We start from the raw sequence: 27,711 nt of genomic DNA on the forward strand, positions 1-27,711 counted from the left end.
ATATGGAGGTCTAAACATTTCAAGGGTAAAATTTTCGCTGATAACACCCAAACCGCGAAATCAGCGAAAAATTTCCCCCTCGAAAAATATATGGTATACGGTATCTATGCCTATGTAGTAGTAAATTTCGCAGAGGAGGACGGAAACGATACAAGCGCTACGAAAATTAATAAATGTTAATTGAATAGTTTGAATACCAAAATGGCCGAAGCAGAGGGGCTGTGTGGTGAAGACGGTGACCACGACGACTTTGTCGAAATAACGATGCTAAAGAAAGGAGACACCATCCACTACGTTGTTGCAAGCTTCCCAGTCGTTAAAGTCGAGCTGGTGGAGGTTAAACTACAGTGGGAAGAATATTGCGAAGGATTACCCCCTGAAATCCACGTTTTCGATGGGTTTGCTAGGAGCTGTCCGAATATTGATCATCCTTTGCCTGCTATTGCCCATGTGCCATTTAACTACGACTGTGCTTTTATAATTAATGTAAGTTAGTATAATATGCTATTACATGATTATAGTGAATTTTATTTATTATACTGGACAGCCAGTAAACACTGATTTGTCCAGGGGGACCAGCCCCAAGAGGAAGAAAAAATCACATGGTACAATCACACATCCATTAATTTACTGTATTTCACTTATCTGATAATTAGCTGTGTATTCTCAACTAGCAATTTTTATACTACTGTATCATGTATAAATTCTTATCTACATACAGAGAGAAGAATTTGGTAGATCTGTTGACATTAGTCCCTACACGTTCTTTAAACATGATGTGTTTGTATTGTGGCAGTGGACTTGGCTTAACGATACTCCTAGTACGTCCCCATCACCCTCACCAATCCCACACAGCAGCAGCTGTACTCCTGATGTCATTTCTGTATCACAGACCACCTCAGAATCAGAGGATGATGACATACCAGCCATCACTCATACTGTGATTTTTAAATGTATTGGGGCGCACAAAGAAACAGCATACCAGGACCAGTTAAAACTCGCCAAACAGAAACTTCAGGATGGAAATCCTGTTGTAGTTAAGTTGAACCTGGAGCCACAAAATCCTCGTGATTCAAAAGCTATAGCATTTATTTGTAAAATTGATGATGGAGAATGGAAAAGAATTGGATATGTTGTAAAAGAGGCAGTTGATGATGTTCATACAGCACTTAATGAAAAAAAGATTTTGAATGTAGCCTTTAATTGGATAAGGTTCAAACTTTATGAGACCCCTGCCTGGTATGCTGGAATAAAGATAACCAGGAATTGTGAATGGTCACAGCGAGTGCTACTCAGCCGTTCCCCCAGTTGACACAATGAATATATTTGAAGTATACACTTGTAATGTTGCTGTAAAATCTTTTATTGATTTGTTGTAGAATTGTGAGCATATGAGTGTTCATAAAGGCATGGATTGGTTCCTGGTGGTGGTGGAAGATTAATAGGCACATTATGAAACTTTGTGCGAATTGAAGTATCACCATGCACAGACATAGTGACTCGACTGTCATTGGCTCCTAGCTTCACTTTCTTCTTAGGATTTTGGACACTGAAATCCGGCATTAACCCCTCATAAAATCTGGAGTGTGTAGAGGTGTGGTAAAAGAAGGGCAAGTTTGGGTCAATTCTTTTCTTAAACTCTTCAGTCACTTTTCTCCATCCTTAGTAAACCTATATTCCATTGTAAAAAAAAAAAGGAAGTCAAAATTGTACAATTTGTAGAGCTGCAACTGTTATACAAAGTTACATAATAAACAAATATTATACATACCTCTTTCAGAGTGAAATCCTTTCCTACCGTATCCCGCAAAAGACCAAAAAACATTCCACGTCATCGGTGGTGCTTGCTCTTGGGTGCTCAGGGGGTATGCCATTTATGATGTTGAAATTTCTTCTCCATTCCCGAGACTCTATATTAGCTACTAGAACTATCAAAGTTTCTCTACTAAAACCTCTGATGTTGTTGACTTTCCTGCAAGCATGTTGTATCATATATGCATATTCGTTCATTAGCTTACCGGTTAACTTCCAAAAGACTGAAATCACAGCCATCATTCCTATGCCAAGGCATAAGATCATCCAATATGAAGCTTAGAAGGTTCTTATTGAATGTACTACGTTGATCATTGGTCAGACCCCTTTCATCACATGCACGTCTCCAATTATGAATAACTTGTAGATATGCAACTTCATCACAGTAGCCTTTCCGTCCCATCCAATCAATCAGAGACTGGCCAAATAATCGGTCAACATCTTCCACACTCTGCTTACGGACGCCAGAAAGTGCACAATAAGTAAGTCCAGCAGATGGATCATGCAATGCTTCTGCAAACCTCTCTAACTGTAGGTTACTATTGCCTTGTCACAGACTGTGACCAATTCTCTAAGAGGTCAAAATATTTTGCACATGTTGTATTCTCATATTGTACCTTGAATATGTGGGCTTCATCTTCACGCTCACAAAATCCTACACCTGTAATAGGGTGCACTTCTGTAACGTAAAGATGACTCTTGAAGGGGGTTCCTTTTGAATCAAATAAATTCACTTGATAGCTATACTCCAGCTGTGCCAAAATCGAATGTAACTTTTCAGCTTTGGTCTCATTTTTCCCTTAAAAACCAGGACATGGAATCAAGCATTAACAACAGTAAATTGTTATACCTTCTGTCCAGGTATGAATTTCATAACCAGGCAGGACTGTTTGGAGCCTCAACCATTCAATCACATCATCCAAATTAGCACCTTCAGACTTCCATTTATTTAAATCACCAAGAAGTTCAGGTGAGATAGCATGATTAGGGAGAAGAGCAGTAATAGCTCCATTTTCATCTACGCACAACAAAAGACACATCAAACATTACTGGTAACTGTCAATATCAGCAAATATCTGTACAATACTTTTATTCACATACGAACCTATGGGTGTGATCATTTCGACCATTCTCTTCACACTCATATGGCTGTACTTTGACCTAGCATCAGCACGAATCTGGAACACAGACAATGGTCTTGAGTTTCCCTTAGTGCGTAACGAATTCCACTCGCCATCAGTCGTAAATCCTATTAAAGGCAAGTGTCTGTTAGCTGTTGTACAGAAAATACAGTGCTACCTGCTACATTCATTTTTCTTTTGGCCATTTCACTAATTATGGAATTGGCAAGATCACGCACTTTAGAGTCAGTCAATCCCTGGTAAGGCATGCATTGCACAGGAATAGCATATGGCTTCTTTCTTCTGTCTTCTGTGCTGATCATAAAGACCAATATATGTGAAGCTGCAACACGCTGATGTCGAGTCACACCCTAGATTAAAGTGACTAGCCTTTGCCGTACTGATTGTAACTGGCTTGGAATATTACCTTCTGTTTCTAGGTTATCCCTCTGGATCTTATCTTTCAAAAGTTTTATCTCACTAAACAACTGCCTCCCTGTCTCATTAAGCTCAGTCAGCTCTTTGATTTTGCAGGCTAAAATTACCATTTCCTTCTCGTTCTTCCTTGGAGATACAGTTTTCTCTGAATATACATTATTGGATTTGATCAACTCTGCAAAAGAGGTGATTAAATGGTTAGGTACTATGCATGTTAGAATGCATACCAGATTGAACAAACTCCAGATCTTTACTGAGCGAGCTTAAAGCTGTAGTCAAATCCTGCACTCTGCTTTCTCTCTTAAGCCCCATTGCCTTTGTTACATCTAAACGTTGTTGGTATGCTTTGTACTGCTTCTGAAGGGCTCCATCAGCTAAATCCACATCTCCGCTCCACTGGAGCTTGGTGGATTCCTTCAGTCCCTTAACAATGTCGCATCCGTCTGCTTTTAACCACCACCATGCCCCCACATTACATTTAGCAGCTTCATCAACAACTGTTAGCTATTAATCAATATGTCATTATGTCACAGGTCAAGCAGTGCGACAAACCTGTATTCGAGAGTCTACTGTCGTGTCACTCATTGAAAAATCGTACCTCAAGGACCTCTCTGAAACAGCAGGTATATTAACCAAAGCCTACAAAATTGGCACATAAGAATGTATCCCATATGGGCAAGCAGCAATACCTCCATAGTCTTCTGACTCTGAGATGTACTAAAACACATTCCTTCTGAGTCCTGAGCTGATGGCACTGTACACCACATAGGGCCACGATGTAGTCTAACCCATTTCTGCCCAAAGTGGCTGTACATCGTCTGTTGCCACAAATGGTAATCTGATGGGCAAGATACCTGGGTTTAATATAAATCTAGCAAAACATCAATCCTGTTATTAGTTTACCTGCTGTAAGTTATCAGCAGCAAAAAACTGTGCGATGTATTCAACTAGCCCCATGGGCATGTGATGGACAGGAAATCGGGAATCACTTTTGTCCAGCCTTAGGGTTCTATCCCTTTAGCAAGGTTATACAGTACATTTGTTCTTCCAGCATCTGATAGCCGCACCATTGCATTTGCAGCATTGCTCAGAAAGTCAGCAGGAACTGTGAGTGAAAACTGACTCATGTAGGTTGAGAACAGTTCTGATAAAGCTGCTAGCTGACATTCTGTTTGTAGCTGGTTGAATATGTGACACACAAAAGCTAAATCGACAGGAGTTGTCTGTACACCTTCTGATTGTACAGTACGAGCTGGAGATGCTGACACTTGTGCAATAGTAACAGACTCTCCACAGCACCAAGTTTCTGCATCCTTAGGTGTTTTGTACCTTGGATATTATTTTAACATAAACTTAGAATATGAATAAACAGAACTGCAAATACCTCTTGGCCAGCCATCCTGTAACTTTGCTTCGAAGAGCATTAACTGTAACAAAGATGTTTAAGTGAACTTTGGGGATCAGTCAGGTTTGCAACGTACCACTTCTGCGTACACCTGGTGTGTTTGCCCTTTGTTTCACGAATTCACTGGCATTGATCCAGAACTCCTGGTGTTTGTTTGCTGGCCACTTTTCACCTGGTGTGCTGTGGAACAGTATGAATTCTGCAAGTGCCTTTAGTTCTTTCTCCGTCCATTTCTCTTTGGAGTCACGGGTGGTGTTAGCAGCACCTTGAACAGAGCCGATCAGCGTTCTTGGCTGCAATATTACTGAATTCGACTGAAGCTGCTGGGATATTTCATTTCGAGGTGATTCCTGAGCGAGTTCCTGAGCTTCTTGCTGGGTCTCATGGTTTGCCAGGTGTCTCAACGGAATTCTTTTCTGTTGCCTGATAGGAGTACCTCTAGGTCGTTTACCGACAGACAAACTCTCGTCACAACAGTTTTCGTGATCCTGGACTGGTGTCACAGATCTCGCGCAATTCAATTGCGCCATTTATTCCCACTCACGTGATCCCACAAACCTTTAACGGACAATTTAACCCTTTATATGTTGGGGATGATCGTATGATTGGTTTTGTGATTAATCAATGTTCCTGTTTATGCTACTTCTATGTAATAAGACAGAGGTTTTAAGTTCACAATGTAAAACATCGAGTCACGTGAGATCGTTTCCGTCCTCCTCTGTAAATTTCGTGTGTTGTTACCTTCCAACTCCAACGCGCAGGGCGCTTATCCTGGACGCTGAGAGCTGAAAGGGCAAGTCACGTGAAAGGTCACATCATATTCACTACTCTACTCTTGAGGAAGCAAGTAATTAATGCATTATCCTTCTCACTCACGCACAGGAGGAAGACTAAACGCAGATGCTCTCCTAACTGGCCGCATCAAAAATGTACGGAGGTGAAAACTCGTGAAAACTTCACAGAACCCAGTCACGTGACATCGTTTTTGCTGAGTGTGCAGTTTTTGTCCAGAGTTTTGTTGTGAAAGACGTTCATTCATCTAGTCAAAACATGCAATACGCGTGATGTCCAAAAACGGAAATCCCTTTGTCTTGTTGGACTACAAAAGGGGGAATCGGATATGGGCGGTGATCTTACGTATGATTTACGTCAGCTGGCTCTTCGATTCAGGTATTCATGTCACGTACGGTAACGCAAGATTGTTTAGTTATCTCACTTATACATAGTGTTATCAACAAATATCACCATCACATCATCCCCACAATTGGGAGTGGACACAGTGTGTGATAACCAAGATGTGACTCTGATGTGTCATACTGACCAGACCACAGGTAACATGATCACCTGGTACTGGTCCAACCAATCACAACATGGAGACACCATCACTGTGGTGGCCAGGATGACTGGAGTAGTGTATACTTGTGTAGTATCTAATAATGGGAAAGACATGGGCGATGCTAAAGTCACGGTAGTCGCTAACGGTGAGTGCTAAGATTTAATGGTCATGCAGTAATTATGTTGGGATTAAGTTGCTTTCCTTGAAAGAATGTTTTTAATAATCTGATTATTTAAATAAAGCCTGTCATTGCTGCTAGTGAAATATAGCATGCAAAAGAAAGGGCGAGAGATGATATACCATGATGCAAAGCCGAGTGGTACATTATAGCATGAGCAAGGTAATACTTTAACTAATTTGAAAGAACTTCAAGTTCGACCTTCAAGAGCACGTGTAAAACTATTAAACACTTTCCAAGTAACTTTGAAGTAACCAACTTCTGTTTGTTCTGAATAATGATCAGACACACCATGGAGATCCTCTGAAATGCGTTCTCCTATGACTCTTGAGTGCTGTTTTCTCTAATTAGCTTTTGCCCATGCAGTTTGAACTACCTCCATATAGCACTGTGATCACATAGATGGTTCTGTATGATATATGTGTAGCTTTGTTTTTCAATTTGAATTGATCTTTGACTCAAAGTTGTAAAGTATCACCACAAGTCTAGCCTTATGTTGTAATTGTCTCTCGCCCATTCTGGATGCTATATTCTATATGCACGAGCAAGGTGATGCTTTAATTGTTGTAGAGAACCAGCGTTGTAAGTGGGTCAGTGCTGTTGACCCGTTTGACCCACTGACCCAAATAGTAATCTGGATGGGATCCGGATCTGACCCGCATGTGACCCGGTTTAATTAAAATAGAGGCGTGCCACAAGACTAGATTAAAAGTCCTCAAGTTCCACTAGTCAATCCTACATTTTTTACACTATAGAAAGTATTGTCTGCAAGAAGTGAGTAGCTATGTATTCTCAAGTGGGTGTGGCTCCACATACGTATTATCAAGTGGGTGTGGCTCCACATACGTATTATCTAGTGGGTGTGGCTCCACGTACGTATTATCAAAGTGGGTGTGGTTCCACGTATGTATTTTCAAGTCGGTATGACTCCATGTACATATTTTCAAGTGGATGTGGCTCCACGTACGTATTATCAGGTGGGTGTGGCTCCACGTACGTATTATCAAGTGGGTGTTGTGGCTCCACGTACGTATTATCAAGTGGGTGTGGCTCCACGTAAGTTACATGGCAAGTAGCAAAACAGATCTGGTGATGCCATGCATGCCCACAGAGCACAGCTGATACAATTCCGATAAGTGGGCGTGGCTCTACATGCCGCACACAGACAGCAAAACATATTCCTGAATGGTGGGTGTGGCTCCACGTAAGTTTCTTGAGTGTTTACAACTGCATTTCCACCAATACAATCGAGCTTGTTAACTTATCATCACACGTGATCTCATCCTGGTCAGACCCAGATATTCAGTGAAGTGGATAACACCCACTTGACCCGGACAAAATGTGACCCAAATGACCCGGATAATGCAGATGACCTGGCCCACTTACAATGCTGTAGAGAACCACCTTCAATGTGAGGTTAACAACATAAGTGGAACAATTTGGAACTCATAGAGTCACCTTGAAATCTATCATCAATAGATTGCCATTGCACCTGTCATAGAATGTATTCCTTTGGCAGTTCCATATCTTGTTGCCCACAGTGTTCTATATTGTCCCATGCCATTCTACAATTAGAACTGCAGTTCGTAAACCTTAAATACTAGAACTGATTTTTAATCTTTCCACACAAGGTTCTTTAGATATAGACAGATAGGTAGGTAGATAGATGGATGGATAGACAGATAGAGGGTATAGTGGTTATCATTTATCGTGCATGTTCATTAAACACTTATTGAGAGATTGAACCTCCACTAATCCATGGAATGGAATGGAAATGAATGAACCACTAAAATATGACAATTTTTTGATACTGTTTAGTTAATTAATGTTGTGAGAGCAACTCACTTGAGCCACTTTACAGCCTTTTCATCTTTGAAATTGCTGTGGAGTATTGCGGGAGATATGACAACACTGGTTAGACTGATGGATTATCACTTTAAGTTTTAAGGTTACGGGTTACCGCGTTACATGGGACACGGAAGTGGGATGTATAGACTAAAAAAGCAGCCTTTTACTCAATGTAGCCTAATGTGCAGCCTTATATAAACTCACTACAGTCTATATTGCTTCTTCGATGGATTAAAGAGCTCATTTATTCAACTTAAAACTCGCTAAGCGTGGTTAAAGTTGACGAGACTCGCCGCCAAATATCGCCCTCAGAATGACTCCCACAAAACTCACTCAGCGTTTAAACACTTAAAATATATATAATGGCCAGGTCCTATCGAGCGAAGTATGATAGCATCTCATCTCTAGAATAACATGGACAATGAAACGCTGCCTGTGACCTTGTAATGAAATACAAACCACAACAGCTGTGAATATACTATTAGTTAGTTCTTTGTGCTGATTGCTTGTTCCATTGCCGTTCCCTGCTGCTGTTTAGTAGTGTTAATAAGTGTTTATCAGCTGCTTTTGGATTCAGGTAAGCTGCAAACTTAGTATTACAACATAACGTACAATTAATATTAATTTTAGTTTGGGAAACACCAGAAACTCAAGAGGGTCCCATGCTTGTAGGGGAAAATATGCGAAGAAGACAGTCCCTACAGCAAAGAAAAATGATACAAGTTTACCAGTAAACAATGGTAGTAGAATTATTAACCTTAATAAGCTGTAAGAACATCTACAAGTTATCAGTCAGCATGCTGCCACTTGCCATCTGTGTGCTGTTAACGCTATGTCCGGTAAGGAGGCCATTGTACTTGTTGGTGAGCAGAATCATGAAGGGCTCTGTTCCATTCTGACTTCTCGCTGTGTTGGGTGTAATAAGGAATTCCAGTTCTCCACATCATCGAGAGTTCAGGGCATGAGTGGTGGCCATTACTGGGAGTGCAATCTGGCTGCAGTGTGGGGGCAAATGGCTACAGGGGAAGGACATGCACCACTTAATGAATTTATGGCAGTACTTGGCGTACCTTCCTTGTTGAAGAAAGCATTCGTATCCACTGAGAAACGCATTGGAGAATGGTGGAAGGATCTTCTCAAGATATCAATGAAACAAGCTGGAGAAGAAGAGAAGGCCATTGCCATCTCCAACGGACATTACCACCAAGGAATACCAGTTATTACTGTGATCGTGGATGGTGGCTGGAGTAAACGGTCCCACAAACATTCCTATAATGCCAAATCTGGCGTAGGCATCATAATCGGCAAGGAGACTGGGAAGATACTATATATGGGAGTCAGAAACAAATATTGTTCAGTTTGCCACAACACAACTGGGGACACTGTACCTCCACACGATTGCTTCCTCGACTGGGATCAGTCATCATCAGCCATGGAGACTGACATTGTGACCGGATTTCTTCAGTCTGAAGCGCAGCACGGCCTCCGCTACACACGCTTCATTGGAGATGGTGACAGCTCAGTATATCCAGCCCTTGTCTCCAGGGTACCATATGGCTACTTCATCAAAAAACTGGAATGTGCCAACCATGCAGTGAAGTGCTTCTGGACAACAATGGAGAATTTAATTCATGACAAACCCTCCTACAAGGGCAGGGGTAAGTTTACCGAAACAATGAGAAAAAAACTCACCAAAGCAGCTCACAGTGCAATTTTAATGCGGACTCAAGAGGCTGATCAAGCACAAGCTATCGAAAAACTCCAGCAAGACCTGTTAAACAGTCCCTTGAACTGCTTTGGTTGTCACACAAATTGCAGTCCAGATTTCTGCAAAACTGTTCAACAACAACAGCAACAACAGGGACATCCACAACAACAGGGACAACAACAACTCAACAATGACACATCAGAGGGGGCCACCACTGAACAGGAAACCACCCATGAAACAAGTAGTGACATCACATCAGGTACAAAATAATGTTATGAATACAAGTGACAGTCTCTTACCTAGATCTCAATGATGTCATCACTACACAAATGCAGGCATGGGCTGATGCCACTGACAACGAAGGCCTGGATGACATCAGGAGCACACCGACCACCACCACAGAGATAGACCAACAAATGATCTGTGACATTCAGCGTGCCATCAGCCGACTTGTTGCAAAAGCACCTCAGTTAATTGGTACAAAAAGTTTGTAACTAACATTAGTGTTAATAAAACAATATTACATCATAGGTAATTTTACCACAAATCTTGCTGAAAGCTGGATGCACATAAGGAGGAAATTTGATGGTGGAAAGCAGATCAATAGGAGCCAGGCTGGCTCGTGGGAAGGTCAGTGTGCTGGTGCTGGCCTGCGTTGTAATGAAGGCGCTGGATGGGGACCAACATTATGGACAAAAGCTGTCAACACAGAGCCATCTGACATCTTCAAGCTTTCTGCAGCCAATGCCATCAAACGCACCGATAAGGATCGGAAGCGTAAGGGTGAACCTGCTGCAAAGCTACAACGTAAAAGGGCAAGGTACAGCACAACCACAGTAGACAACAGTTTGACTTCTAGAATGGCATATTCCAGGCAAGCTTCAATAGTCATGTATTGCTGTTATCACTGTGACTATGTGATTGCAGACATGATGGTGGAAGTGAGGTACTGGATGTTCCCACTGATATCCCAGCTGACCAACTGAAGGAGATCATGATTAGGTGCTACAAACCAGAAGTGATAATTTACAGTGATAAGGCCAAGTCCATTGAACTTACAACAAGGAACCACAGCTATGATGATGATGCTGCAGTAGTGTGGTTTTCCGAGAGGAGGAAGAGGATCACTTCATCAAATGCACGATCGTGATCCATAGCAAAGCGAAGACCTACCACACTGGTAGCTCGCATGGTACACCAGCTCCTCTACTCAACATTTAGGGGTAACTCAGCCACCAGGTGGGGCCTGGAGCAAGAGAAATACAGTGTGGGTGTGTACATAAATTGGTTGCATGATAGGGGCTCACCTAATCCCACTGTCAACGTCAAGTGCGGACTAACTGTGTGCACTGCCCACCCATGGTTGGCTGCAACTCCAGATGGTTGGGTTACTGATCTGACTGTCTCACCAACTCAAGGGTTAGTGGAATTCAAAAACCCTTATAGCTACAGAGATCTCAGTGTGAGTGATGCCATCACCACCAAGAAGTGTGATTGTCTTGAAGTCAATAATGGCAGAATCCAACTGAAGCACACTCACACCTACTACTATCAAGTTCAGCTTGCAATGTTTTGTACCAGCACACAGTGGTGCGACTTCCTTCTGCGTACCACTGTCGACTACCACTGTGAGAGAATACAGTTGAACAAGTCTTTCTGCACTACAATGCTCCCTACCTTGAGGCGCTTTTATATACTTGCCATTCTCCCAGAACTTTCTTTGAAGGCCAAGTCGATCCGGGAGCCAAAAGACTGGCTAACCAATGAAGACAGCTTCGTTCAGGAGATAGAGCATCTCGTTAGTTGAATTAAACTTCGAAGGATTGTTCACACTTTGGCACACAGTGATTATTGTGAACAGTCTATACAGAACACACATACACACACATGTTTGCTAAACTATTTGTAAAATATAAGCGAAAACAATTACTTTTACAACCGAATGGGTTCGCCGTCTTCTTCCATGCGGTAGAGCATGAGGTAAATCTCGCGCAAAAAATATGTAAGAAATTTTTACATGCGGTTAATGATTATTTCCGGAACTTGAGGGTATCCCGTAACCTTAAGGTTCGTGTGTCTACCCCATTTTGGCTCAACATGAAGTAAAACAGATAAATAGCTAGCTACTGTTACTTGAACTGAGTGTGCTTTTGAAGAAGGTGGATGCTTTTGCATTCTCAAAGCATACCCACACATGTTGAAGCTTTCAGAGCCATAGAGCATTTAAGAAGGTATGTATGTTTAAATATTTGTAGATATATTTATTATGTCATTGTAATAACTGTTATTGTAAGCCAGGATGTTGATGGTCAGCACCTGTTGAGTAGTACCATTATGCCTGCTAATTGTAATGAGACATTAACTGGTCTGTATCTAATTGTTCACCTTTCAATAACTGGTTTTGGTAAATTCTGTGAAGTGAGCCTCTCATATACTACCAATAATTAAGTGCTATCAGAAGTTGTTTCATTCCATGTTAGTGGTTCCTTTCAGGTGCACCTTCCTTCCTTCCATCCCTTCCCATTTATGTTCCATTTCATGGATTAGTTTAGGCCAAGAAATTGTGGAGTATATCATTTGCTTACCAAGCACCAGTATATATTGACAAAAAGCAGTCAGTTACTGATGTGAACAGTAACCTAAGCACACAGATGCATCAATCCCCACCACATAGGGTACAGTTACATACCTGGTTAGAAACACCTGCTTTTCTTAAAATTCCAATATTGCATAACGTGATCCTGGCTAATATTTTGGCTGGATTACACTTGTTGCCCCAAGAAACTCACTAGATAGTGAGGCGCAAACCCACAGCTGGCCTTCGGCTGGCTATAGGCATGTGCCTGGTTTGGTTTGAGAGAACTGTGTGTCTGCATGTTGGCATAGATAATTTATGGTGTCAGTATGTTATAACAATATATGTGACTGGATCTGCAAAAAGGGTCTTATAGCCTTTCCAATTGCACGTACTTGGCAATCCATGACTTGACTTAATTGTGAGTACGGTACCAGCCCGAAAGTTGGTCACCTTACACTCTTAACATAGCACTATTCCTGGATGTACTTTGAAGACAATAGGTTAAACACGTGGTGAGTTATTACTCATCAAACATGGAAATTTGGAAAGGCTATAAGACTCCTTTTGGCAGATCCAGCCACATATGTTTCCTGCCAGTAGGTATGGCTTTTCACATACCAAACACACCATACTTACAAACAGTATGATACACTCCCAATGTTAAAGTAGGCATGGCTCATGAAAAAACTGGCCTACTGCAAGACTACAACATGTCTTGTACCCTGTACATTTTGAATGCTTAACTAGCACGTTAAGTACAATACTAAGCAGGTAAGGTTCATAACAATATCACTCAGTAGGCGTGGTTCCTTTTAAGTTTGCAGATCAGGTCAACCGGGCCATATTTTGTTTGGGTCATTTGGGTCTGACCCACTTTACAATTGTCTGGTGGAATGAAGCAAATTAATTAGTTGGATGATATGGAAGTGTATAAACATGTCATAGACAAGTGCTGATGCAACCCAGCTTCTTTCATAGCCACACCCATTTATTGGGATAACTGTCTGCAGTCAAACATGCAGCCATGCCCATTTATCAGAGGTATTGTAGTCTATAGGTATGCGTGAATCCATGCCCATACCTGCCTATAGGCTTACGTGGAGCCATGCCCGCTATTTGATTGTTATTGTAGGGTTGAGACAAATAGTTCGAAGCTTTGAAGCTTCATTCAGTCTCATAACATTCGGATCTGTTTTACCCCACCAAAGCTTTGTTACCATGGATACCAACATGTTAAACCAGTTGCAAGTATTATCACTCCTTGTGGAAGCTGCCATTTACATATTTTTTGATGTAATTGTAGTTTAAACAATGGTTATACTGAAGCTATAACAAAGTGTAGGAGTTTGTGCTACAGTGTACACCCTAAGAACCATCAATTGTGGTCATTAATAGTTGACATGACATTGCAACAAAGCTTCGAAGCTTCGGTAACATTTTGAAAAGAAGCTTTGGAGGATGTATTTGTACATTCGTTCCAACCCTAGTACAGGGGTAGCTCTTGGTGCATACCTCAGTTTTAATCAATGCGGGTTATATCTGGCCAGATTATCTGGGTCATTCGGGTAAGCAGTGATGTCATGGCATCAACTTGTTGTTACTATAGGCTCTTCTGTGAGATAAGTTTACAAAATGTTTTTGGCCCACCATTAACAGTGCAAAACTAATATCCCGGCAGTAAAAGTATAGCTAAACCAGTTGTACATAGTACTGTTTGTATTTGCATTTTGCCTAGAATCTTCACCTCAGGTTGACGGATACAATTTCAATTCTTACATTTTAAAATATGAAAGAAACAATCTAACTTTAATCACTGAAATATTCAGTGATCTGCCATTATCCAGTGATGACATAAAGTGGGTAGGATTTCACCGACCTTTACCCTCAACTGCTGTGGTGGATAACTACACTATTGATGGAGTACTATACAGTAGACTATCACTATATGAGTTGTCATTTGAAGATGACAGTGGCAACTATACCAACATTGTTAGTAATCAGTGTGGAACCTCCTCTGTATCTGTGTACATTGATGTGAGGAAAGGTAGGGTACTTGATTTGTTATAAAGTTGTTGAGGTATTGTTGTAAATATTCTCCAGCTCCCATTGTGTGTAACAACTCAGGTAGTGTGGCTGTACCACAAAAGAATATTATGACAGTTAAAGGAGAGTCCATTGTACTTCAGTGTCTGTTTAAAGGAAATTTGAAGATTTTATGGCCATCCATGTCAATTTACTGGATGATCGGATCACATGATCAGCAGACTCAGGACATGTATATCATGGACAATTCTACTGACCCATATCGTATTGCTGTTTACCAAACTTGTTTAAATGAAGATGGATCTTGTTGTAACTTCACTAACAAGCTTACAATCCCCAAAGTTCCACTAGAACTGAATGGTGTTCATCTAGAATGTGGAGAAGTTCTTGATGAGATTACATACTCTCATAGTACTGAACTAAGTGAGTATAAAGTCACATTAGCTACGCAACTGTTACAGTAAATTTTCAGTAGTTAGTTATATGATTTGTTTACATGTTTACTTGTCCCTTCATTTCATTATTTTTTCCTGGCTTGCCATAGTGCAAAGTATTTTGCTTTGACATTTTTTTTCGACTGACACTTTCTTAGCAATGCATAGCTATGTCATTGATGAATTGCAACTAATTGGTGAATTGCCAAATTTGTTCAATTACAATAATTCGAATGTGTCATTAATCCATTCTACATATTATACTGTTAGTTGACTGCTGATTAATTCTCTATCCATCAAGGAATAATATTAATTGGGTACAGAGCCTGCCTGCCTGCCTGCCTGCCTGCCTGCCTGCCTGCCTGCCTGCCTGCCTGCCTGCCCGCCTGCCTGCCCGCCTGCCTGTCTGCACTTGATAACAGCTAAGGCTTGATGTTTTCATTGTTCAACGTCGCTTTGTACCAAGGTGTGCCTTTTGGCATACTGCTGCACACATCATGGATTTACCTTTGTCCTCCTTTTGTCCCATTTCTTTTGCTGGCAGCCCAAGGTGTGGATTTGTGGTAGCATACCTCCCTATGTTTGTAAATGGGAATTATCCATATTTCTGTGGTATCTGGATTGATTGCAGAGGCGCTTGTAATACCGTTCTTTGTTTGTGACTCTGTGTAACAGGCTGAAAGTGAAGCATAATTCCCATTTCACTTTTGAGTCAGTAATTGATATTTGGGGTGCGCATTCGGTTGAAAACATTACCTCTGGTGTCATCCTTTCTTTTGATGTGGGTTCACCAGTCATAATGAAGTTAACAAACAAGTTTAAGGAAAAATTATTTTAAGTGCGATTAGGGATCATAGAAGCAAAAGTAGGTAATCATTTAAACCTTGTACTTGTAGTTTATAAACAGCTAGTTTTCGGCAATCACATCTAATACACCTTATATTTTGAGACCACACACTTTCCCTTCCAGTTGGATAGTGACTAGGGGGGAGCCAAGTAAAATTTCTGGTTTTATTTAGTACATATACAAATTTTTGACATGTATAATATTTGCTGTGTTTGCATGTATTACATAGCTGTCTTCAAATACCCAAGACTCAAAAGTCCCAGTCATCGTGACATTTGGGCTACACTGAATAATACTAAAATGCTGCAGTGTCATGTTTATGCACCTGAAATGACAGGAGTCACAATTATGATGTGGCTAAAAGATCACATACCAATAAACAGTTCAGAACACTATAGCATAGAGGACACTGCTCCACCAGGTATTGGTGTTGTTACATCAACACTGACAATTGACAGTGTTACTGAGGAAGATGAAGGGACCTTCTCTTGTTATTGTCATTATAATGAAACAATGGTTACATCAGATAAACCTGTAATATCTGCTTTTAGTAATATTCATCTGCATATTGGAGAAGGAGGAAGAGGTATGTGTTTGTATGTACGTCATGAGTGAAGTATATTTCACCATTTGTTTTATCTTATGATTTAACTAAATGAACAAATTCAGTCCAACACCCTGTGCCATCTTTTTGCAAGCTCATATAATTAAAACATTACACACACTATAATGTTGAATTACATCAAATATTAGAATTACAAAGTGACCATTTGGCTTTATTTCTTGTCTTCACACCAACTCTAAACCCTTACAACAAATTTCTATGAAATTTCTATTTTGTGCTGACTGACTGACTGATGCCTCCAGCCAAGCATAACTTGACAATGGATAAGGTAAGTTCTTCACCTTTTGTCATCACTTTGTCTGAAGACGTGCCTTTTCACCAACCACAGTATGTACAATACATGTACACACATCAAGAACTTCCCTTTGTCCATCCCAGTTCTTTTCACTGACAACGCAAGGTGTAGATTTGCAATAGACATGCGATACAGCATTTCTTTCCTTTGTGTATGACCCCCTGCTACAAGCTTTCAGTATAGCCTTCTTGTGTGGGATAGTGAATAATAAAATAAAAATTATCTAACAAGTGTAAGGAATTTTACAACCTAGTAGGGAACAATACTTACAATAAAAGGTATTGAAACTAGGAAATCATCACTTGGTGTTCTGCATCTTGTGACATAGTTTAGCTGTGCCTTAAAGCACTAAAAATAATTTTATTGTAATGCATTAGTAACTATGCAACAATCTGTTTAATTCTAGGGGGTGATAATGGTCCTTCACTGACTTTGTATGCGATGATTATGATTATTGGTTGTCTTGTTGGCATTTTATTTGTTGCTGTTGGAACTGCTGTTTACTTTGTCAGAAGGAATACAAGTGAGAGAATGTAAATTACTCCTTAGTTTATTGCATTGTTTTCATTAGCAGTAGTGCAGCGGCAGCAGCGGCAACAGCAGCAGCAGCAGCAACAGCCGCCACAACAGCAGCAGCAGCCGCCGCCACCACCGCAGCAACAGCAACAACATCAGGAGGAAGATCAACAACAACAGGAGCAGCGACAGTTACCAATTGCTGATGATGAAAATCAACCATTACTTGCTGAAGATTTTACAGTTCAAGTTCCTATTGATGCCACTGCAGGTATTGTAGTATACCATTATTTGCTTTTTTTGTTTGTTAGAAAATTAAAATTTGTGTGCAAAATTTCCTGAACTCTTACAATCTGTAGTTAGCTATTAGCTGTGTCTTCTAGTTAGTAACAGTATAGCTTACCAGCTTTATTGTAACTATGAGTTGTTAGAGAATCATGAGTTTTATTATACAATAAAAGATTATGTGATACACTGGCATGACAAAGAAATTGTATGTTATAGTTGTAGCATGGCGTGGTGAGGGATTTGCCTGATATGTACACCTGATGCCTAAGGACGTGTAGTGAGAGTGTACAAAACATGTCTGTGTTACCAATTAACTGCTATATAACACTTTCTAACTACAATACGAAGCATGTTTATAGTGAAGGGCAAGTCATGCAACATGTAAGGTAGACTTCAAAAGCTTTTAACCTTTCTTCACTCTGATGAAGTTGTAACATGGCAAACAATACACTTGATGAATGTAAGTTGTACACTGGAATTTGCCTTTCATCTTCCCAGAAGTGTTACATAAATTTAGTTATAGCACAGTTCATTCAATATAAATTATACACACACACATGTTTTTGTGAAAATTTAACCCTAATGTTTTGTAAAAAATAGAAGCAAATCTGGATAATGGTTAACATAATTATTATGTAGTGTTGCCACACCTTGTAATATTCAGTGGCTAAGTAAAACCATCCACTTATTGTCATTACTTATCAATTCTTTTTACCAGAGAGTTTCAATAAAATTTACTATAGCATAATTATTTTAAGCTTGCACTCATAGCCAGCCGCAGTCCAGTTGTGGGCGCATGCCTGGTTCCCTGAAATTGGTGTGGCACAATTGTACATATGTGTGTGTGTGTATGCATGTATGTATGTATGTATGTATGTATGTCCTGCACTTGAGCAAGTCACACTTGTGCGATAAAGAAGCTACCGTAGATTCCCTAAGATTTGGCATCTCTAAATATTCAGCACTCCCCATGCTTTGAATGCAATGTGTTCTAAATTTCGCCAAGCGCAGCAAAGTTTCTAATTATAAGCGTGCTAGTTTAGGGCTCAAACGAATAGTGGTTTTTATTATTCGAATATTCTTTATTCACAACTACCGAATATTCGAATATTCTTTTTCAGCATTGGTATGGATGAGATATCAACAATCCTGTTGTACAAGATGTATCTTTTATAAAATTCAGAATCAACATGATTTGATCACTTATGTCATAGATATGCTTATGTAGGATCAAGAATTTCCATGTACTCTATATTTCCTTTGGAACAAATATTCAAATACTAGAAATGGTATTCGAATATTCGTTTGAGCCCTGTACTAGTTGATGAAGGTCTCTTGAGTACTGAGGATTCCCAGTGACCTCACAATATAGTACCTCGATGTTGGATGAAGCACCAAGTAGGGTTGGGCGGTACTGGTATTTTCTACTTGCGATTGTTGCACTGAGGTGATCATGCGATAATTGCGAGTATTGCCATGTCCACTACAATATACTATGTGTCATAAATTAGACATTATTGTGGGCCTACAGTATTCAATTCTGACATGTATTGGCAGCACAAGTTGCTGTGAGACCTTCAGTGCTTCTAGGTACAGCTATCTAATGTTTGTGTCAGTCCTGTAGTGACTGAAAAGAACTAATAACACAATTTCTCTCTTAACAGCTATGCAGTAAATGCAATAATATTGCACAAATGGTATTGCGGTATTTTCAAAAAAGCTGCAGTACTCAGTATTGCACATCATAATATTGCATACAGGTGATAATATTGAAATATTGCCCAACCCTAGCACCAAGTGTGAAATTGTTCAGGGAACATACCCAACAATATCATCGTGTGACATTACATCGTGTGACATTACAGCTACTGCAAGATGATCTTCATTTTTGTTCACAGACTTGGAATAAAATCTCTCCTGGCCCCACATCTTGTAACATGATTCACCCTCAGATAACGCTCATGGAACACTTCATGCAGCATCTGGTAGCGAGATTTATCATAGATAGTTTAATAATATTAGTGATTGTGGTTTCTATTTTTATTAATTGTTGAAATCCTTAATATTATGTCTGGATGATTGTATTCAAAAGCAATGTAGTAATGACATTGACCATCCCTCCTGGATAATGTAGGCAATCATAGTATATAATGCTGCGGCCAAGTGAGTGTTGTGGTATCGTCAGTTCAGCCTCAAGGCGTTCCTGTTGGTCCCTGTAGAAAGAAATCCAAAAAGTAAATGGATTGCGAATAACATAGCCATGAAGCGTGCAGACTGTATTAAGGATAGATCCCTAAAAATTTGGCAATAGTACTGGGTTGGTACAATTTTTTCCTAATTGTTTGGCCAGACACAAACGGAATTAATTTATTTCTTCCAAATTTTTAGGTAAATACTGAAAGTAGCCAAGGTGAACATTCTGAGTATTCTTCATCTCAATTCTCGATATATATGGTATGGCACGTGATTTGTTTTGACTATTAATAGAACTTGTAGTGAACCTCGTGGCTCATATAACAGTGGTAGCAGAGGATGTCTACTGTAACACATGTTAGCTTACCGAAGACCTTTGATACGGGCAAGGCATCCGAGTGGTTTCAGCGCTTCAAGATATGTTGCCATATGAATGGATGGGACAATGAAAAAAATGGCGCTGAAGTTGCCCATCCTGCTAGAAGGCGAAGCGTTGGCCATCTGGCTAGAGTTAACCGAGGAGGAGCAGAAGGACTACACGGTGACGAAGAAGAAGATCATTGACGCCATCAAGCCAATGAGTTTCATCTCATTGGACGACTTCCATAAACGAGTTTTGCACCCTGGAGAATCACTCTCTCTGCATGTTCATGAACTAAAACAACTGTTAAATCAAGCGATGCTGGACATTTCAGCACAGACGATGGAGCAGTTACTACTACATCAGTTCTTACTGGTTTGCCCCATGAGGTGAGCAAGCAACTTAGTGTAACTGGAGCCACAGCCACATTAAAGATAGCAGTTGAACAAGCAAAGATCCTGATGACTGTTGAACAACATGCCCCAGCAAACCCCATTACTGCTGCTCAACCAAAATCCACCACTGAGTTTGTCCAGTTACAACAGCAAATAACTGAGTTGACTGCTCAAGTGGCTGCCCTCACTACACATCATTCCAATTCTAGAACACCACCAGGATTTGTGGAGAGCAGACCAAAGCGATGCTATATTTGCAACAAGGTTGGCCACCTGCAATATAATTGTCCGACACGTCAAGATCCCAGATTTTGTTTTACTTGTGGACAACAAGGCCATGACTGGAGGACCTGCCCACAGGGAAACGGCCAGGGGGTGACTGCTTGGGGCAGTGGTCGTCCCCGCCCATAAGCCCACAACTTTTTGTCACTGTGGCCACAGTGAGGAACAATGCCACAGTGATCACTGGGAAGGTGGGAGATGTTACTGTTGACATTATGCTGGATACAGGGTCAGCTGTTTCCCTAGTACGCCACCGAGAATCAAATTCAATGAACACTTGCCCGTCCTTACAAGAACGTTCCTCAATTCAGTTAGTCACTGCCTCAGGAGATCCATTGCCTATTGTTGATTGTGTTGATGCACCTATAGAAATGGCTGGTAATTGTATGACAAAGCATCAGTTCCTAGTTGTGGACTCATTAATTTATCCTGTCATACTTGGAACCGACTTCTTCTACAAACACCATAGATTTTACATCTTCTCCAGTCACAGTACAGCAAAATATGTCTGAGTTAGAGAGTGTGCAACCATTGTGGGATGCCACAGTAGATGCCAAAGTGAAACGATATGCCATTGCTGCTATTGGTGTTACCACAGAACATGATGTTGTTGACGAATGTAGCATCCCATGCTATGACAAATCAATCACTTTTGATATACCTGCTTGCAATGATATTAGTATGGGTGAGGTACTTCAAGAATGCAAGCACTTGTTTAGATCAGTACCAGGTGCCACCAACTTGGCTTACCATCACATTCCAACCACAGGAAACCCAGTGAGAGTACCACCACGGCGAATCCCTAGCCATTACAAACAAGAGGTCGAATGGCAGATCTGTGACATGCTACACCAAGGCATTATAGAGGAGAGCTGCAGTCCATGGATGGCACCTGCTGTTTTTGTTAGAAAGAAATCAGGTGATATCCGCCTGTGTGTGGGCTACCGTGAGTTAAACAAGAAAACTCAGAAGGACACATACCCATTGCCATTACCAGATGAAGTGCAGGACAAGCTAGCAAACTCTGAAGTTTTCAGTACCCTTGACCTGCAATGTGGATACTGGCAGGTGCCTGTCAACCCTCAAGACCGTCACAAGACTGCGTTTTGTCCAGGACCAGGTATGGGATTATTTCAGTTTAAGTGTATGCCATTTGGGCTGACAGGGGCCCCAAGCTCCTTCCAAAGGTTAATGAATCAGCTGCTCAGAGATTTGCCATTTGTCACTGTATATATTGATTACATTCTAGTTCATTCAGCCAACCGGCGTCAGCATGCTCAACACCTTCAGCAAGTATTTGATCGTCTAAGTAAGGCTAACCTTACTCTCAGAGGTAGTAAGTGCCATATAGCTAAGTCAAAAGTGTCTTACCTGGGTCATGTGTTTTCTTCTGCAGGGATGTCACCAGATCCACAAAAAGTTGTTGCTGTTAGTAACTGGATGACTCCCACCGATATTGAAGAGGTCCACAAATTCATAGGGCTTGCGTCTTATTACTGTTGCTACATACAGGGGGTTCCAGACATTGCTAAACCTCTCCACAACCTGACACAGAAGCAAGCTCAGTTTATCTGGACTGATGACTGCAACACAGCTCTTAATACATTAAAGGATAAACTTGTTCAAGCTCCAATCCTTGCCTACCCTCAGTTTGACCCGACATCACCTGTTTTCATGTTACAGACTGACGCCAGCTCTGTGGGTGCTATATTGGAACAAGGGGTTCATGTCATCGCATATGCAAGCAGAACACTGAATCAGGCTGAGCAGCAGTACAGTGTGGTACAACAGGAATGTTTGGCAATAGTATTTGCATTGAAACAATTTAGACATTACCTACTGGGGAGATCATTTGAATTACTTACTGATCATGCACCACTTCAGTGGTTGTCATCTCAGAAGATGGAGGGCTTGCTCTGCCGGTGAGCATTAGCCATGCAAGAGTTGACTTTGTCATTAAGTACCGCAAGGGCTGTCAAAATGGCAATGCTGATGCACTCTCAAGGGACATTCCTCGCAATCCTGCAGTGGCAGCCACACAGTTTTCTTCTGATTCCATCAAAAAGGACATCCAGGAAGTGCAACAGGCAGACCCAATACTGCAGGTAGTATATGAAGCAGTACAACAGCATACTCACAGGCCAACTTCTTGCCAGCGGCACCAGTCAACACTATCTCGATATTGCAAGCTGTGGTCTCAGCTCACACTATGTGAAGGGGTTCTTTGTCGACAGTACACACCACAACCCCTTGGAACAGCAGTAACTGTACCGATATTACCGAAGAGTCTTCAAAGACGAGCACTGCAGCAATGCCATGACTCCCCATCAGCAGGTCATCAGGGCTTTAACAAAACCTTAGAACTCCTTCATAAAGAAGCTTATTGGGTCAGCATGATCAGTGATGTTGAGTCATATTGTCGCTAGTGCCACAAATGCCAGCAGTCTAAGCTTCCTTTACCATCTCAAGCACCCTTAACATCAACACCAATTGGCAAGCCGTGGAAAATGGTAGCTGTGGATATTCTGAGTGTCCCGGTGTCAACTAATGGTAACAAATGTCTACTCGTTGTGCAAGACTGTTTTACTAAATGGGCTGATGCCATCCCTCTGCCAAATCAGAAGGCTGTTACCATCACAAAAGCACTTGTCAACTTGTTTGCCACCATGGGCCTACCTCAGACCAGGGCCAGAACTTTTGAAAGTACTGTACTCAAACAGACACTTGATGCATTTGGCATACAAAAGTCACGTACAACTGCCTACCATCCACAAGGCGATGGCTTAGTCGAGAGGTTCAATCGCTCTCTATTGCAGCTCCTCCGCACGTACATTGACAAAGAATTTGCACTTACCTCTTGCACTATATGCGTACTGGACAACAGTCCACTCATCTACGGGTGTATCCTCACATGAGCTGATGTTTGGAAGGGAACCCTATACCTTGTTGTTAGATTCCCCACTCACTTTCGATCCTGGCTCCTATCAACACTACCTTTGAACTAAGCTTGCTGAACTACAAGATTTTGTCGAGTCTAATTTAGTGAAGGCAGAAGACCAACAGAAGACCCACTATGATAAGCAATCCACAGCACCCTTGTATGGCTCTCAGTACCCACTGCTGGCAAGTTGCAACCGAGATGGGAAGGTGGCTGGAAAGTGACGTCAGTCAAAAGCCCAGTGACAATCCAAATCAATAAAGGCAGGAAGAGTAAAGTGGTTCACAGTAATAGATTGAGACACCACTTTCAAGCAGCAGCTGACAGTTCAGAGTGTACGGTGACCGAGAATATAACACCATTGTGGACCCCACCTCTAGTTGAACATTTTTTTGAAGAGACAGTCAACTCATCACACTGTTACCCCTCACGAGACCGGTGACCACCACAGTTTTATAGACCTTAAGCTTGAGGACAAGCTCATAGTGAAAGGGGCATATGTGGACCAGACTAAACATGTAAAGTTGTAATTATTATTGTGTAGTAGGAACGCACGTGGTACTTGTATTAAGTAGTTACTATATATGGTATGGCAAGTGATTTGTTTTGACTAATAATAGAACTTGTAGTGAACCTCGTGGCTCATATAACACTGGTTTTCTGAATATGGTGTAAACAGATTGGCTGTACAAATGTTGTAGCGACTATATAAATGGCAGCACAGGCCTAGTAGGCTACTAGAAACAGCAGATAGTCAGGGGCATATGCAGGAATTTTGTCCACTACAGCAAAGTGACTGTTATACTAGACAGATGCTAAAGCATGTGGGGGCGAGCCTGAGCTGATATATTGAAGCTTTATAGTGATCAGCACTGAAAAGTGAAGTGTGATACTTTTATATCAAGGAAATAGCTGCAAAAACTTGAAATCCGAACAAGATCCACACTTGATCATCATTATCTGATGAAACTTCTGACTCATCATGATGAAAAGTTAGTTAGGTGACCATCAATTGGTAGCATTTCTAATGTGTGCCTGAATAATATTAAGTTAATGTTTTATGAATGTGAATTAACATAGAGATTACTTTTTTATTAGAAGCTGTCAAGCAGAACAGTTAGCTACTTTTGCCGTATTTCACGGTACCAAGAGGTATTTCAGAATGGAACAGTCTGTGCAGTATTCCAGATGTTGAAATATTTATGTATATAATATGTTAATTTATACAGATGTAATGGTAACTGATGTGATTGTGACAACTTAAATTGAAATTATTACACAACGGTAGCCATGACTATTATTGTAGACTATAAAGGCATAATTACAACTACAACAAGTAAACGTACAGATGATATTGTCCAAGTGATGGCTGCGTACGTAATTGTTGGACTATTGTGTTGGAATTGCGGCTGGCCGTCAAAACTGCCAACATCAATTTGTTCATCTGCACTGCTTTCTTCTTCTTCTTCTGTGCACAAATCATATCCATCTTCCTCTTCATTGTAGCTGTTGTAGGGCTCGTCATCTTGCTTGTCATAGTGGAGAGGATCTATTGCATAATGTTCACTTTGATGATTCGACCATCCAAAAATGTGCAAACTGCCTCGTTGCTGGTATTGGATACGTACGAAGTGTTGTTGTTCACTCAAACTACTATCCATGGCCACGTTGCCCGTGTCATGCACATGTCAATTGTAGAAGAGCGCTGTAACTTGTGTCAACATTGGAGGCCATATTGACCGCATGTTCTGTACAGTCGCAATGGAATTCACCGCTTTCGTAATGTAAATGTTTGGGCACATGTACAACGCATGGCAGCCTGTGTGGGGGCTATCCGTTTTCGTATTGTAAATTTTTGGGCACGCGACGCTCGTACAACGTATGTACAATGCACAGTGACTACCGGTTTGTGTGGGGCTCGCTCAGGCTCGCCCCAATTAGAGTAGTTCATATTGCCTGACTACTTTATTAGAGTATCTCAATCTTTCCACCAAATTCATTATTCAGAACAATGCAACAAGTGTTGCTATCAGGTGAGAAACTATTATTTAACTAGATAAAAGTTTAAAATGTGTCCTGTTTCATAACAGATTCCAGATTCTGAAGTTTCAATTTCTTCATGTTTCAAATATTGTACGAAATCCAAAGGGTTAAACCCCTGGGTATGCTCTAGATAGTTCTGAGCATTGCTTTGTGGTTTAAAGTGAGTTTGGCTTCCCTAGCAGCAAAAAATGAAAAGTAATGTATTAAGAAATATAATAAATTGCTGTATGCGTTTAATTAATAATACAAAATCAATGACTAAATGGATTGAACATTAAACAATAGTGAATACTATTTTCTTCTATTCAGTGTTGTACTGCACACTTGATATATGAATAGTAAACATTATAGTCTGTTTGCGTTCACCTGAGCCCTCGTTTCTTGTTAATAACTCTTGTTACATGGACCAGCAGCCCAAACATTAGTAGTGCTGTGAAGCCCATTAAATACCAGAACTGTTTATCAAAAAGTGCTTCGATACGAGCAATAACAAGTGAGTTACGCATAGGCTTTAAAATATCCCATACATTTAATATAGATAATTCAGGCACGCAAACATGTTTACAACATGAAAACATCCTTGTTCTAGTACAAAACCATTGGGAGTGACCACATGTTCACCTCTTTGATAGTACTATAATTGGCAGGGCTCAGTTGAATGCAAACTGAATAATTGCATTGAATAACATCATTGTCACATTGAATGTTTGAAATCTTGAAAACAAAACATTTAAAATTAGGGTCTTTTGGATATTTCAGCTTTTTAATGTATCATCAGTGTAGGGTGTGCATTGTACATTGCAGATTATGGAACATTTCATGGAGAGGCTGAAGAGTCAACATCAGCCTCACAGTTTGTATCACTCCCACCACATCCAAATTCAGGAGACCGAACTATGGTAAGTGTGCACGTATAATTTGTGTTCGTTTACACTCAACACTGTGAAGTTATAATATAACATTATAATTAACTGGGTTAATTCTTAACATCATCAATAAGCTTTTATCTATAGCTCTAGATGGCATTACCATATTATCATCTGGTATGATAACAGGGAATGTCCCTGAAATACAATAAATACTGATACCTACTGCATGTCAACCTTATAATATACATGGGACTGCCCAAAATGAACAAACTCTATACCCATATTACAAAACAACTCTTCAAGAAATGTTGCAACAGTTTAATGCATTGTCTATGTAGCCTTCATTTCGCTGGTGGAAGCTTCAAAAATTGTGCCTTATAATTGGTCAAACAAGCAATTAGGTACACACTCGTACACATGCTGATTTTGGGTGTACCTGGTTCTATCTTCATATTTTATCAGTGTCATTTTTGCTAGGATAGAATTACATTAATGCATTTGTGTTTTTCAGGAGAACTTAGTGATTAATCAGGTCACTAATGACGATTTGTGAATGATTATGATCACCGAGCAGTTATATGGAATCTGAAAAGGTGTCTGAATTTCAATTGCAGAACGATATTCTATTTTATTATTTTTATAATGTGACAATACAAAGCCGCAATATTTTTGGACGTATGTATTTTTGGACATGAGCATTGTTGTGGTAATGGTAAACTAGATGATATCCTGTAAAATTATGTCATGCATGTTTGCATACAACTTGGATAACATGTGTGTTTGTGCATGGATAACATGATTGTGTGTTTGTGCGTGGATAACGTGTGTATACACACACACACCACAGCAACTGGAGGGGGGTGGATCACTCTATAGATTTTTAAGTTTGCAAAAGATCAAGATACTCCAATAGAACAGTCAGTTGTTCTAGAATAGAACTCAGTACATAAAATTGTCTCAGGATTAATCTCAAAAGGTAAATTTTCCTGTGGGGGGCATGCCCCCAGACCCCCCCTAGAAAGAGCATGCTAAGTGTGTTTTGCATACTGCTGTACCTAGCTTAGAACAGAGTCCCCTATCAAAATATTACCTATGCACACACACACTACACACATACTAACCATGCACTACACACTAGTGACATACAAAAGGAGCTAC

General features: G+C 40.6%; 4 protein-coding genes across 13 annotated transcripts; 3 read left to right on the forward strand and 1 right to left on the reverse strand.

The window, feature by feature from the left end:
* Window positions 1-135: 135 nt before the first annotated feature.
* LOC136237871 (uncharacterized) lies at window positions 136-1,381 on the forward strand. 3 transcript variants are annotated; one of them, XR_010692615.1, is made up of 2 exons: window positions 136-605; window positions 722-1,381. XR_010692615.1 is itself a non-coding variant. In XM_066028107.1 (2 exons), exons 1-2 carry the CDS (start codon window positions 202-204, stop codon window positions 1,310-1,312), a joined length of 876 nt encoding a protein of 291 aa, XP_065884179.1. In that variant the 5' UTR covers window positions 138-201; the 3' UTR covers window positions 1,313-1,381. The 3 variants fall into 3 exon arrangements, 1 of the variants encoding a protein (XP_065884179.1); XR_010692616.1 differs by having other exon boundaries at window positions 136-486; window positions 548-1,381; XM_066028107.1 differs by having other exon boundaries at window positions 138-486.
* Window positions 452-5,896, reverse strand: LOC136237869 (uncharacterized). 7 transcript variants are annotated; one of them, XM_066028104.1, is made up of 14 exons: window positions 5,657-5,896; window positions 4,853-5,561; window positions 4,756-4,798; window positions 4,275-4,700; window positions 4,061-4,225; window positions 3,924-4,010; window positions 3,599-3,875; window positions 3,361-3,546; window positions 2,918-3,304; window positions 2,663-2,830; window positions 2,430-2,611; window positions 2,019-2,383; window positions 1,772-1,972; window positions 452-1,671 (listed from the first exon to the last, which is right to left on the reverse strand). In XM_066028104.1, the coding sequence occupies exons 4-9, from the start codon at window positions 4,332-4,334 to the stop codon at window positions 3,180-3,182; spliced, it is 900 nt and encodes a 299-aa protein (XP_065884176.1). In that variant the 5' UTR covers window positions 4,335-4,700; window positions 4,756-4,798; window positions 4,853-5,561; window positions 5,657-5,896; the 3' UTR covers window positions 452-1,671; window positions 1,772-1,972; window positions 2,019-2,383; window positions 2,430-2,611; window positions 2,663-2,830; window positions 2,918-3,179. The 7 variants fall into 7 exon arrangements, with proteins under 7 accessions (XP_065884176.1, XP_065884175.1, XP_065884174.1 ...); XM_066028103.1 differs by having other exon boundaries at window positions 4,853-5,605; XM_066028102.1 differs by having other exon boundaries at window positions 4,853-5,610.
* LOC136237867 (uncharacterized) lies at window positions 5,560-27,374 on the forward strand. 2 transcript variants are annotated; one of them, XM_066028096.1, is made up of 9 exons: window positions 5,560-5,946; window positions 6,003-6,257; window positions 14,160-14,468; window positions 14,525-14,890; window positions 15,978-16,334; window positions 17,075-17,191; window positions 17,240-17,455; window positions 26,489-26,583; window positions 27,065-27,374. In XM_066028096.1, exons 1-9 carry the CDS (start codon window positions 5,841-5,843, stop codon window positions 27,104-27,106), a joined length of 1,863 nt encoding a protein of 620 aa, XP_065884168.1. In that variant the 5' UTR covers window positions 5,560-5,840; the 3' UTR covers window positions 27,107-27,374. The 2 variants fall into 2 exon arrangements, with proteins under 2 accessions (XP_065884168.1, XP_065884169.1); XM_066028097.1 differs by having other exon boundaries at window positions 17,243-17,455.
* Window positions 8,560-12,766, forward strand: LOC136237868 (uncharacterized). Its single transcript, XM_066028098.1, has 3 exons — window positions 8,560-10,105; window positions 10,150-10,323; window positions 10,378-12,766. The coding sequence occupies exons 1-3, from the start codon at window positions 8,971-8,973 to the stop codon at window positions 10,830-10,832; spliced, it is 1,764 nt and encodes a 587-aa protein (XP_065884170.1). The 5' UTR covers window positions 8,560-8,970; the 3' UTR covers window positions 10,833-12,766.
* Window positions 27,375-27,711: the final 337 nt, after the last annotated feature.

The sequence above is a fragment of the Dysidea avara genome, chromosome 11, assembly GCF_963678975.1.
Source record: "Dysidea avara chromosome 11, odDysAvar1.4, whole genome shotgun sequence".
Lineage (NCBI taxonomy): Eukaryota > Metazoa > Porifera > Demospongiae > Dictyoceratida > Dysideidae > Dysidea > Dysidea avara.

What these genes read in the sequence shown, in the direction of transcription:
- LOC136237871 (XM_066028107.1), top strand. Translation starts at nt 202, where the DNA reads ATGGCCGAAGCAGAGGGGCTGTGTGGTGAAGACGGTGACCACGACGAC. An exon ending in ACTGTGCTTTTATAATTAAT is followed by an intron (nt 487 to 721) that starts GTAAGTTAGTAT and finishes ATCTACATACAG; the next exon opens with AGAGAAGAATTTGGTAGATC.
- LOC136237869 (XM_066028104.1), bottom strand. Translation starts at nt 4,334, where the DNA reads ATGCCCATGGGGCTAGTTGAATACATCGCACAGTTTTTTGCTGCTGAT. An exon ending in TCTGGAGTTTGTTCAATCTG is followed by an intron (nt 3,547 to 3,598) that starts GTATGCATTCTA and finishes CCTCTTTTGCAG; the next exon opens with AGTTGATCAAATCCAATAAT. An exon ending in GGATAACCTAGAAACAGAAG is followed by an intron (nt 3,305 to 3,360) that starts GTAATATTCCAA and finishes ACTTTAATCTAG; the next exon opens with GGTGTGACTCGACATCAGCG.
- LOC136237867 (XM_066028096.1), top strand. Translation starts at nt 5,841, where the DNA reads ATGTCCAAAAACGGAAATCCCTTTGTCTTGTTGGACTACAAAAGGGGG. An exon ending in GTACATTGATGTGAGGAAAG is followed by an intron (nt 14,469 to 14,524) that starts GTAGGGTACTTG and finishes AATATTCTCCAG; the next exon opens with CTCCCATTGTGTGTAACAAC. An exon ending in TCCTATTGATGCCACTGCAG is followed by an intron (nt 17,456 to 26,488) that starts GTATTGTAGTAT and finishes TGTACATTGCAG; the next exon opens with ATTATGGAACATTTCATGGA.
- LOC136237868 (XM_066028098.1), top strand. Translation starts at nt 8,971, where the DNA reads ATGTCCGGTAAGGAGGCCATTGTACTTGTTGGTGAGCAGAATCATGAA. An exon ending in AAGTAGTGACATCACATCAG is followed by an intron (nt 10,106 to 10,149) that starts GTACAAAATAAT and finishes TCTCTTACCTAG; the next exon opens with ATCTCAATGATGTCATCACT. An exon ending in AAAAGCACCTCAGTTAATTG is followed by an intron (nt 10,324 to 10,377) that starts GTACAAAAAGTT and finishes ATTACATCATAG; the next exon opens with GTAATTTTACCACAAATCTT.